Source organism: Saccopteryx leptura, chromosome 4 (assembly GCF_036850995.1).
Source record: "Saccopteryx leptura isolate mSacLep1 chromosome 4, mSacLep1_pri_phased_curated, whole genome shotgun sequence".
Classification (NCBI taxonomy): domain Eukaryota; kingdom Metazoa; phylum Chordata; class Mammalia; order Chiroptera; family Emballonuridae; genus Saccopteryx; species Saccopteryx leptura.
In genome coordinates, this window is record NC_089506.1 from 90,910,909 (window position 1) to 90,923,852 (window position 12,944).

At 40.2% G+C, this 12,944-nt stretch overlaps 1 protein-coding gene across 2 annotated transcripts in view; it reads left to right on the forward strand.

The window, feature by feature from the left end:
• Positions 1–12,944, forward strand: part of DIAPH3 (diaphanous related formin 3) — a 522,354-nt gene that overhangs the window by 45,908 nt on the left and 463,502 nt on the right. For both annotated transcript variants that reach the window (XM_066380803.1, XM_066380804.1), the window contains one exon: positions 10,969–11,073. In XM_066380803.1, the coding sequence (XP_066236900.1) occupies positions 10,969–11,073 (105 nt within the window). The remainder of the gene's footprint in view (positions 1–10,968; positions 11,074–12,944) is intronic.

The window sequence follows — 12,944 nt, forward strand, 5'->3', positions numbered from 1 at the left end:
TGTGTTTGGTTCGGTTGCATTTTAGAATGGCGGTCACAGTGCTCTGCTGTGTGCGTTGTTAAGTATGCTGAATGTTAACTTTACCCATTTTACTTCTTTCTTGGTTCCCAGGTTAACCAAGCTCTCATAGTCCTGCAGTAGTTCTATCTGTAGACACTTGAACTCACTTGTTTTTGGTGTGCCTATCTGCTAGAGAGGGTGACATCGCTCCTTCCTCATTTGGTTCTAAATGATGGTGCTTCTCTGAGAAACACAGCTCCTGGCTTTCGAGCTGGCTACACTGATTTGATCAATACCCCACGTGCATTAAGTACATTCAAACCATTTACTACAATGAATGCTAATTTTATATAAATAGATTATTTTACATACAGACATACAGTGTGTCTGTAAAGTCATGGTGCACTTTTGACTGGTCATAGGAAAGCAACAAAAGATGATAGAAATGTGAAATCTGCACCAAATAAAAGGAAAACCCTCCCAGTTTCTGTAGGATGATGTGGCAGCATGTGCACATGCGCAGATGATGATGTAACACCGTGTATACAGTGGAGCAGCCCATGGCCATGCCAGTTGAGATGTGGACAGTACAGATGATAGTTCAGTGTGTTCTGTGGCTCGCTAAATTTGAATCTGTGACCAAAATGCAACGTGAATATCGTCGCGTTTGTAATGAAGCGCCACCACATAGGAATAACATTACTCAATGGGATAAGCAGTTGAAGGAAACCAGCAGTTTGGTGGAGAAACCCCGTTCTGGTAGGCCATCAGTCAGAGACGAGTCTGTAGAGGCTATACAGGATAGCTACCTAAGGAGCCCTAAAAAATCTGTGTGTGAGCCCACATCGAACTGCACTGAATAGGTATGAAACTGGGAGAGTTTTCCTTTTATTTGGTGCAGACTTCACATTTCTATTGTCTTTTGTTGCTTTCCTGTGACCGGTCAAAAGTGCACCATGACTTTACGGACACACTGTAGTTTCTGTCCTCAAGTTGCTTATCGCTTAGAATTCAAAATAAACAATTGAAAAATTAAGTAAAAAATGCCAGAAGGTAATAGTTAATGATTAAGTTATTTATAAGTTTAGAATAGGAACAAACTATTCTAATATTTGAGATTCCTCATTAGCTTCCAGGGAAACCAAAACAGAAAGGAAATCATAGTACAGGGAAATTTCATAGAGAGAGTGGATAGAGACAGGTCTTAACTTTGGATTTGGATAGCAGAGGGATGGGCATTCTCGTGATGGGGAATAACAGTGAGCAAAGACAGAGCTAGGCTTCAGGTAGCTCAGAGGGGAGGGGAGCCGTGAGGAGTTGCAGAGATTAGATTGGAAAGATTATTTGGGACAGATTATGAAAGGATTTTGTATGCCATTCTGAGGAATTTCATGTTATTTCAGCATCATGATTTTATTTTGTATATGTCTATTTAATCTATTGGTTTTGACAGCCTTATTTAGTTTTGGAGGAAATTATTGCATTCACCTATTTAGTGTTGAGTGTAAGATGCCCTTGGAATTTTTGAGAAACAGTTAGTAGGTGGTCTCTTCATTGGTCTGCTGGAATCAGCAGAAGTATTTGGCATTATACTGCCTTATGTTCTTTTCATCAAGAAGTATTGTTCCGTGTTGTGCATGTTCCCTTGAACACCCCTTTGCTACTCTTGTCATCATTAGTTGATATAATTTCAGCCTAGAACAAAACAAACTCCTTTTTTTTTTTTTTTGCTAGCTTTCCCCTCTCTTAATGAGGCTTTACATTGTGTAAAGCAAGGGTCCCCAAACTACGGCCCGCGGGCCACATGCGGCCCCCTGAGGCCATTTATCCGGCCCCGCTGCACTTCCGGAAGGGGCACCTCTTTCATTGGTGGTCAATGAAAGGAGCACATTGACCATCTCATTAGCCAAAAGCAGGCCCATAGTTCCCATTGAAATACTGGTCAGTTTGTTGATTTAAATTTACTTGTTTTTTATTTTAAATATTGTATTTGTTCCCGTTTTGTTTTTTTACTTTAAAATAAGATATGTGCAGTGTGCATAGGGATTTGTTCATAGTTTTTTTTATAGTCCGGCCCTCAACGGTCTGAGGGCCAGTGAACTGGCCCCCTGTGTAAAAAGTTTGGGGACCCCTGGTGTAAAGTACCCTTTCCTCCTGCTTCATCCATGCATTATATGGACCACTCACCTAAAGTATTTGTGAGACTCTAGAGTGGGACTTTTTTTGTTGACTTTTACCTTGATTCTTTGTTTATTTATTATGACTGCCTTGTTTAGATAAACATTTTTTTTTTCATTTTGATCATAATTGCTGGTGCCATCTGAGTAATAGGGCGAGTAGGGTATTGATACAGGTGTTTATGGAGGGCACATTTTATCACCACCAGCCACTAAACAACTACCTCTAAAGCACTGAATATAGTTTATGGTGTTCTGGCTGAACATACTTACTTGGGAAGTGTTTTCTGTTAGTTTTATCCTTCTGGCTGAGAGTAGCAATTTTAATAATATGTACTGGGCAGATGTATATTGACATTTTTGAAGTGTTTACAGAATACTTATTTAATAACTGGGCCAGATCACTTGTTAAATCTTAAACAGGTCTCCCTGTTGGCAGAAGATCTTTTACAATCAAATTCATTTTACTAAAGAAGGATATGAAATTGTTGCTTTCTCGGGGCTGCCCTATGAATTTGTTACAGCTAAATTCTTTATAAAAAAAAATGAGGACCTCAAAACAACCATATAATCTCAGTGACATTCCATAATAAATATTTCTCACACACACACACAAAATGCGTAGATTCTTTCCTTTCCGATTCCTCAATTATAGCATAGTACATTGTAGGGAAGACCTGATGATTCTGGAGATGAGGGGGTCCTTTTCCTCTTGAAATGTGGATCAGTGAGATTTCTCAGGTTTTACAGGGTCCCACATTGTTGACCAATTTAGAGCTGTTTCTATGTGGAGGGTGCAAGGTTTCTGTTGGGTTTGATTTTGGCTTGCACCTATTGGTGGTATTTTTATTAATGAAGATTCTTTTGATGAAGCAATGGTCAATAATTTGCCATTTTAACCTTTTGGTACTTGCACCTACTGAGACTTCATACCATTTAAAAGTTGCATCCCAGAGTCTTTATTTTGGCATTGTACAACTTTAAAGTAATTCTTATTTAACATTATCAAAGGTATTTAAAAAGTTTTACACGAAGTAAGAACTTTGTTTTGAAGAACCTCCTTTTCCTCCTCGAGACAGTCCTTGGAAAAAGTGTGCTGCCTTGATTACTTAATGAATGTGAAGTACAGGGAACACTTCAATATTGGCGCTCATTTGCCTTATTTAGGAAATTGATTATCTCAGTCTCTGGGTAATAGTTTCAGTGTGCTTTTTTTAAGGTAAGGATTACTACTTTTTAGTTATACTCCTTAAGGGCTTTTTCTCCCATTTGTCTTCAGGTAAAAGCAGAATTTTTACCTGAAAGCCCATATTGGTTTCTCTGCGGGTCTAGTTATGTGAAATAGTTGTGTGGACATCATTGTATATAAAATTTTGACTTTTGGAACTCAGATTTCAGTAATTACTCTTGAACTCATGGTAGGTATATGTAACTGGTTCTTTGAATGAGGTGAAGGTTGTAGGTACAAGTTGAATCTGATGTGTGTATTCCACTCATTGCCTCTTTAAACCTCTCACCTTATTCTTTTCTGTTCCTGGACAAAATCCTAGGTGGGTCCCAGGACTTTCTGTTCACTTTCAGGTAACAAAGACCGTAGATGAATATAAATAATTTAATTTTCATCCTGAGGAAGCTCCCCCGCCCCCCGCCTCCCCAGCTTGCTCTGCTTAGAGTCTTCAGTAGGTGCTGTTTTGAGGAATGAGTTTGGCCTCTTCTCTGTTAATCCATGTTACTTTTCTCTCCTCTACTCTCTAGACCAGGGGACTCAAACTCAACTCAGCATGTGGGCCGCAGAGCAAGATCACAGCCATTCGGCGGGCCGCACTAGGTCTACAAAAGGCAACTGTTACGCAACACTTTTCTCACTGCAGTTGAAAACAAAAAAAAATCAATACAACAAGCACAATCGTACATGCAGTTTACTCAGTGTCACAAAACGACCAGAAACTGTAGTTCGCATCACAACTGCTGTTAACTAAGCTAATATCTAGCTAGGATGCTAGAGAAATGAAAAATACAAGTAGGCCCCTAGGCTTACTTAATTTTATCCAAAATATTTTGAACTTCGTGGATTAGTCTGCGGGCTGCACAAAATTGTTCGGCGGGCCACATGCGGCCCGCGGGCCGCGAGTTTGAGACCCCTGCTCTAGACTGACCTTGTCTCCTCTAGAATTAGCTGGGAGGTGAGAGGAGGAGGAACAAGACTGCAGTTCTGAGCTGCAGTGCTTACAATCTGGCATTGGTGCCCTCGGGTGTTGTGTGTTTTCATTGCTGCTGTAACAAATTACTGCCGATCTGGTGACTTACAGCACCAGTGTATTGTCTCACAGTTCTGTGGGTCACAACCCAGGTTGGCTCACCTGTTTTCTCTTGTTGTTATCAGGCTGAAGTCAGTTGAATGTCTGGGCTCTTAGTGGAGAGGCTTTGGGAAAAATCCTCATTCAGGCTCACGTTGGCAGAATCTAGATCTTTGCTCTTGTGGTCCTGAGGTCCCAGTTTCCTTGCTGCCTGACTGTCACTGGGAACTGCCTCAGCTTCCAGAGGCTCTCCTATCCTTCATGTGGGCCCCTGTGTCTCAGGGACCTCAAATCCACCTCATGCTAGAATCTCTGACTTCCCCTTTAGTGACATCTCTTGCCTCCATCTGGACAAAATTTCTGCTTTTAAGGGTTTATGTATTAGATTGGGCTTAGTCAAACCATCTTAAATAATTTCCCCAAGGATTTTAAAGTTTGTATCCTTAAGTACATCAGTACAAAGTCCCTTTTGCCTGCCAGAGGTGTAGGAGGTTACAAATGCTGATTCCTTGCTCCTGTGGTATTTTTTGTGTGTCCCCTACCCCTGTCCTTACCTAAATCGCTTGTCACTGCTGACATCTCCTTTGGTTTTCTGTCTCAATCTTCCATGACCCTGTTCCTCTGTGGTGGTCACCTTTTGTGGGCAGTTCCTTTAAGATGGCCCGGGCCTTTGTCTTCTCCGGTCCGTGTCCTGTCCGGGGAACTAGTATGTCCTTTGCCTCTAGCTCCTGTCCTTTGTTCCAAACCTTCAAAGGGTAGTTTACTCTGGCTCTTTCTGTCGATAGCTTTTAATTTTCGCAGGTGTTTTCTTCCAGATGTTCACTCCTCTGATTCTAAGTGGCTCTCTGATCACCAGATTCTGTGTGCTCCGTGGGACGCTGCTGACCATTGCCTTTCCTTTTTGTTTCTCTTTTCTTTGGGCACAATGACACTTCTCTCCTTTGCCTGACTGTCCTCCTTTACTGTCCAGTTTTCTTCTTCTACAGTTCTTTATTTGCCGAGAGTGTTGCCTCCAGCCACCTTGTCTTTTGTTTATCTACTTTGGTTCCCTATACCCCCCTCCAGGGGCTTTGGAGCCTTTCGTGTGGTAGAGTGTGCTCTATAATCTGATACCTTGCTGTGTCTTCTAGACAGAAGCTATACTCAATCTCTCTAAAATATGCTAAACCTTAACAAACTAGACACTGAACTCATTGTTTTAAAAAGGCTGTAGTACATTTACACATACTGTAAAAAAGTAGAAAATCTTACATTTTGTGACAGCATGGATGGACCTGGAGATTATTATGCTAAGTGAAATAAACTAGTAAGACAAATAGCATATGATTTCACTCATGTGAAACCAAATGAACTAAAATAGACCAACAAAATGAAAAGACTCATAGATACAGAGAAGAGACTGACAGCTGTCAGGGGAGCTGAGTGGAAAGGGTGAGTGGATCAAGCAAAACAAAAAAACAACTCACAGACACAGACAACTGTGTAGTGATTACCAGATGAAAGTCAGCGGAGAGTAAGTGGTCACGGAAGGAGACTCACCTTGGGATGAGGAACACACAGTATAGTGTACATGATGTATCATAGAATTGTACCCCGGACACCTAAAATTTTATTAACCAGTTGTTACCTCAATAAATTCAGTAAAAAAGAAAAAGAGAAAAGTTAACTCACAATCTATATTGCCTGAGATATAAGTAGAACTTCAACCAAACAAAAACAATTACTCTTCAGACAGATTAAAGTTTTGATTTGATGACTGCTCAAATATTTGTGAATGGGATATTCAGTTAAATAGCACTGATACGGTTTTTCCATTCAAAGGGTAGATATGTATTTCTCAAACCACTGCAATCCTGACTTCATCAAATTGCTCATCATGCCCCAGATAATTGTGTTCTATGCATTTTCTGCTCAGTATTTACTTGATAGATATTTAATGAATTGTGTGCATATATCAATATGCTGCTATATTGAGGTACACAGCCATTTTAGAGCTGTTTTAAAATCTGTACCTTCTGTATTATTTTATTGCTGTGCCAGGTAGTAGGTGTCCCAGCGTTCGTGGGAATGGAGCATTGCTTAACACACAGTGATGTATATGGGAATGGAGCATTGCTTAACACACAGTGGTGTATATATTGCTTGTTTAGGCCGTAAATGAGGGTTTCTGTGTTCTGCTTAGAAAGAGCCTTATTAGAATATAAAAAGTAAGTGATTTTCAGATGTTGTGGACACTAATGGTGCCCCTCCCAGACCCCTTGACCAGGTGGTGCCTGCATGCCCCAGGCCAGGTGATGAGTGTTGACTCCTAGTGCCTGGCAGCTGCCCCTCCTTCACGCAGAGATTTGGCCACAGACAATTGGTATTCTGCAGCTAATGATGACTGACGTGGGGGTGTCCCTCCAGGTGGCCCTAAGTGGTGCAATTCAGGCTGAGGCAAGAATCCAGATGAGGCCACTTTGCGAATGTCTGTTTTTGTCTGACCTGCTTCCTTCACCCCCTCATCCTGTGAGCACCCCCATATCATGCGAGGACCCTTCATCCTGCTAGGAACTCCTAATCCTGTGAGCACTCCTTATCCTGCGAGCGTCCACTCTGACAATCCCCGCCCCTGATTCCCTGTCTCAGGTCTGCCTCTAGGAAACTGGACCTAAGACAATGGAGATGCCATTTGATCACTTTGAGAGGATGTAAACTTAAATGACCTGAAAGTTGATGACTTGCCCACAAGAGACCCATTATGATTACCTGGAAACTGCACGAGACAGGGATCTGGGCACCAGTTTTGAGTTTCTAAAAACCAGCTAGATGTGAGCCTGTTTTTTCTGTTCTGTAATATATGGAGCTTAGACTATGCATTATGCAGACTTTCATATTGAAGATTTTCCCTTAAGGCAGGGGGTTATTAAATGAAAATGTTTGGCTTTCCCTGATGACCCCCAATTCCAGTTTCTGGGATAGTCTTGGAAGATACTTAGTTTTATTTCTCTGGCACTGAAACATAAAACATGGATGTGCATTTTCTAGGGAAAAGCTTTCAATACATTTCCGAAGGAGTTAGTGACCCCCCAGAAGTTCAGTGCCATTGATTTACAGGGTTTCCTTCTTGCATCCCTTGTCTTCATAGATAGAGTTTCAAAATCTGTTCTAAGAATACTGCACCTATCATACATACATACACACACAATTATTCTTTTCTTACATTTGGCCCCATATTTCCTTTTCCTTTTGTAAAGGGCAGAGTTTTTCTTACGCTTTCTAGTGCTGTTTCCCCCAGACATACAGAGCATGACCACGTGTTAGAGGAGTTACATAGCTCCTGAATGCTCCTGAAAGGGTTGTACTATCATGTAGCTGTTTCTAAACTTCTTTGTAGTATCATTTCTTCTTTGTTTTTAAATAGGGACTGTCATGATACCGTTGTCCTGGAGGTGAGTGCCATATTTAGACGAGGCAGGCCTGACAAGCCAGAGGAAAGAGGTTGGGGGAAGTCTGGATCTCTTTCTTGATTCCAAATACAGACAGGACTTCTGTGTGCAAGTTCATGTCATCTTGAAAATATCTTTCCACAAAGAAAAAAGTAGCCTTTTTATCTTTCATCTGGAAATTTTATAATGATCTCAGACACACCTAATGGATTTTCTGTTTCTTAGTATTCTGTATCTATTAAGTATTTTCTTTTGTTGGCTAAGGAGGCTGGGTCATGTTTGGTCATCATAGAGAAAAATAAAAATATAGTGAATGATTTAAAAACATGTTCTCAATGTTCTTAAGTCTCTCACATTTTATAATAATTGTTCCCTAACTTCCCCATGGCCTTTTTTTCCAACAAAAATCTTTATTTATAGATAATGTAAGCTATCTACACTTACAGTTTAAAAAAGTCACTATAATGCCTCACCATACTATATAATAGAGCAGCTGTAGTGTGGGCTGATACAGGTGTGCTGTTGTGATGATTCAGATATGAAAAGCAGTATTGCCCTGGGGTATCTAAATTTCAGAAATGGAGCACAACTATTGGTAAAGCTTAACTCCCTCTTCCACAACTCCCCCCCCCCAGAAAACAATGTGTATATAATTTATAGACTAGTAGTTGGAGTCTTGGAAAATCCAATGTATATTAAAACCATACAATAAGAAGTATTTCATGTGCAACAATTTACATATGAATTCCATTGCATTGGAGTTTAGGCTTAGATAATTATGATTGTTTTTTTAAGGTGCATGCATCTATCTGTCATTGAGAGACAGGGCAATTTTTTTTTTAAATTGTTTGGGACTAGCCCATGTGTTACGGCAAGTCCAGCACACCTCCCCTGCACATCCTGGGAGCATCACCTCAGTGACAGTGAGAACCAGAATGCCCCAGACATTTTCAAAATGCTTCCTAAGGAATCACTGGTTTAGAGGGGAAAAGAAATAAAACCGTTATTCATATACCATGATATTACTAACCAGAGTAGCCAAAAGAGACATGACTAATTACTACTTTTTATTGAAATGTCAAATGGAATAGCTTATAAGATCTTAAATGTATCAAGGTGCAATGAAGAGGATTTTGACTTTTAAGTGCTTGAATGGTTTGGTAGCCAAAAACAGAGCCAGCTAAAGGCATAAACTACAGTGTCTGATGAATTATAGCACCCTTGAAACACTTGGAAGAAATTTGACTTGCTGGGCTCCGAAGGTGATCCCAAAGTTCTGGACATGAAGGTCCCATTTTTGACTTGATAATGACATTTTATATACACTCAGGTGTTATACTTTGCTAATCACAAACCACCCAGGGCTGAGGTCAGAGGAAATCCTCTTCTCCTTTGGCCCTTTCTGGCTTACCTTGGGCTCCTTTGCCACACAGCCTCTGACCTAAACAACTTAATTTATAAATCCTGGTAACAGTTTCTGTTCCTTCCTTCCTTCCTTCCTTCCTTCCTTCCTTCCTTCCTTCCTTCCTTCCTTCCTTCCTTCCTTCCTTCCTTCCTTCCTTCCTTCCTCCCTCCCTCCCTCCCTCCCTCCCTCCCTCCCTCCCTCCCTCCCTCCCTCCCTCCCTTCCTTCCTTCCTTCCTGCCCTCCCTCCCTTCCTTCCTCCCCTCCCTCCCCTCCCTCCCCTCCTTCCCCTTCCTCCCCTTCCTCCCCTTCCTTCCTTCCTTTTTATGAGAGAGGAACAGAGAGAGACAGAGATAGGAAGAGAGAGAGATGAGAAGCATCAACTTGTAGTTGTGACGCCTTAATTGTTCATTTCTTGCTTCTCATATGTGCTGTGACCGGGGAACTCCAGCCAAACCAGTGACCCTTTTGCTCAAGCCAGTGACCTTGGGCCTAAGCCAGAAACCAGTGGGCTCAAGCCAATGACTGTGGGGTCATGTCTGTGATCCCACGTTCAAGCTGATGAGGCAGTGCTCAAGTTGGTGAGCCTGCACTCAAGCCAGCAGCCTTGGGGTTTTGAAACCTGGGACCTCAGTGTCACAGGTCAACACTCTATCCACTGTACCACCATGGGCTAGGGGGTCCTGGTAACAATTCTTATATATATGTGCATATACTTGACTTGTAATTTTAGTGAAGATTAGGCCTGTAGCAATATTCAGATCACTCAACCAGTGCTTTTCAACTGCCAGTCTTTAGACTAGTCTGCCAGAAACTCCGTGCTGGTCTGCGAAGGAATTAACCACCCTGATGTTGTATGAAGGTCATAGACCCAGTGATATTAGTCAAGTTTGTTTATGCTCACAGTAATTTCTGCTTTGGCAGTCCCTAAAATAATTCTCCTATTCTCATCAGTCCCCAAATGTAAAAAGGTTGAAAACCATTGACTTAAAATCCTTGTTTTTGAATGGTGCTTGATTACTTTTAGATATTTATGTGGAACCTTTTTTCTATAAGTGTAATTTTTATATAAATTAGAACACTGAATAAAGTTAAGCAGTTAATATTTTAGAAGGGATGGAGAAAAGACATTTAACACTATAGAATGCTTCGCCTTTTGGGGCTATCAGTACTAGTTTGATAACAGGCGCTTGTAGCTGTCAGAATTTGGAAAGTGGTTGACTTATTTACCTTTTAATCTTTATGATACCTGGAGTAACTGTTTCAAAACAGTGCAAGATAGCCTTAAGTACAGGTATTATTTAAAATATATATATATATTTATGTATATTTTGAAATTGTGAATCCTAATGACTTTATGAAAGGCAGGTATCTTCAACCATCTAATTATTTATAGTGATGTGAATATAATTTTCCTAGCCTTCTGTGAATTTAAAAAAAAAACCTGTTTTGGTAAGTGTTTTACCTGTGAGGATGCTCTGGAATACTTTCTACTCTGTGCCTCAGCTCGCTCTCTCCTCCAGGCAGGACTGCGCGTAAATCATTCCAAAACAATTAATGCCGCTCTTAGTCACAAATTATTGATTTTCCGCTCATAGTGTACGGAGAGTGGTTGCTCTACTTAGGGTCGAACTAAAATGAGGCTTTTTAATTGTGTTTTCCAGGAAGATATGAATTTAAATGAAGATAAGAAGGCACCATTGCGGGAAAAGGACTTCAGTATCAAAAAAGAAATGGTGATGCAGTACATTAATACTGCCTCCAAGACAGTAAGTAAAACTGTCAAGTGGAGAAATACTGCTGAGCCGTGTGGCGGTATGAAAAACAATGCATTTGTCTAATGAAGTGCTTAAGTGTGCGGGCAGCTGGAAGCAGAGTGCTTTTGAGTATACAGAAAGACACAGGAACTAGAAGTTTGTTTAAAAAGTATTTCTCATAACTTTTAAACTGCTTTGGTATTTTAGCTACTCCCATTGCTAAGAAACATGGTGATTACTTGGTTTATTTACTCTAAGCCATTTTTCTTGTTAGTGAATTAAAATGGTTATTGATTTCTGTGTCACTTGTAAATTGGGATAATATTTTGTATTATAGAAAAGTGAGACTGATTTTACTCTAACTGCCTAAATCAGGATACATTGTAGTGGCTAGAGGCATATCTTTAATGTGAGTTTTCCTATGGATAAAATTATCTTTTAACATATCATAAATGTAGACATAGAAAGGGGTATTGCATCTCTACATGTCTGCCAGTTTCCTAGGGAAACATGATATATATTGGTAGAAGTAATGACTAGATGTCTAAGAAACTATGCCTGGCACACAGAATCAATTACACTTATTTCATGGACCAACAAATGAGCTTGACCGGTCATATAAAAATTGTAAATAAATAGGTTAGATGACAAATATAAAATTGAAGCAAATGAAGAAGCAAGTGGTAGAAAGACCATAGAAAGCGATTTTGGCTAAATCTAAGATAGAATTGGGTTAGAAAAAAGTAACATACCGTAGTTTTCACTGGATACTTTATCCTAAGATCAGGTTAAATGAATATAGGTTATTTATACTTTCATTCCATTTATCTGCTTGACCAGTCAGTGACTCCATGATATTTATTTTGGAAGAAAAAGACTTAAGTGATGTTTAATTTTTAAACATGTCTCATGTTTTGGCGGCCTGGTATTTAGTTGTAGAAATCACTAAGTATTGTGGTTTCAGCTCTTCATGTAGATGAATTCTGTACCTGCTATTGTGATACAAATTGCCTGTGTTCCTTAATGATATGTGGATATCATAAATTAGCATCAGGAGTCAGAGCTCTTAGGTTTTAAATCAGTTTTTCCCATAGCTGATCTTGGGCATGTTACTATACCCCCCGATCTTCAATTTCCTCACCCATAGGATGGAAGTAATACCCACATACATAGGCTTGTTGTTAGAATTAAATTATTTCATGGTTGCTACATAACAGGCTTTATAACTGGTGGCTGGCTCTGTGGTAAGCAGTGATGGTGGTAGCAATTGTTTTTTTTATTTTTCTTTGTGATTGGTTTATTGTTCATGCTGTTGAAGTTATTACACCATAATTAAAAATATAAGTAAATGGCCTGACCTGTGGTGGCGCAGTGGATAAAGTGTTGACCTGGAACACTGAGGTCCCCGGTTCAAAACCCTGGGCTTGCCCAGTCAAGACACATTTGGGAGTTGATGCTTCCTGCTCCTCCTCCTTCTCTCTCTGTCTCTGTCTCTCTCTGTCTCTCTGTCTCTCTCTCTCTCTCTCTCTGTGTCTCACTTCTCTAAAATGAATAAATAAATAAAAATAATTCAAAAAAATATATAAGTAAATGTATGTCAGTAAAAATACAATTTTACTATTAGTAAGTCTACATTTCTGAGACACCTGTTTGTTCACCCATCACATTTATGAAGTGTCTGTATGTGTGACACTATTTTTAGGCCCTGGAGAACAGAGCACCGAGGATAATCTGTCATGTGTCTGTGGAGCAACACTGGACAACACAGAAACACATGTGACAGGCAAAACGTGATGTGCACGGTATAGCGAGGGGTTGCAGGTGGTATAGCTGTTCTATACAGATTGATCAGGGAAGAGCACCTTGTTTGGGAATTTTAAGTC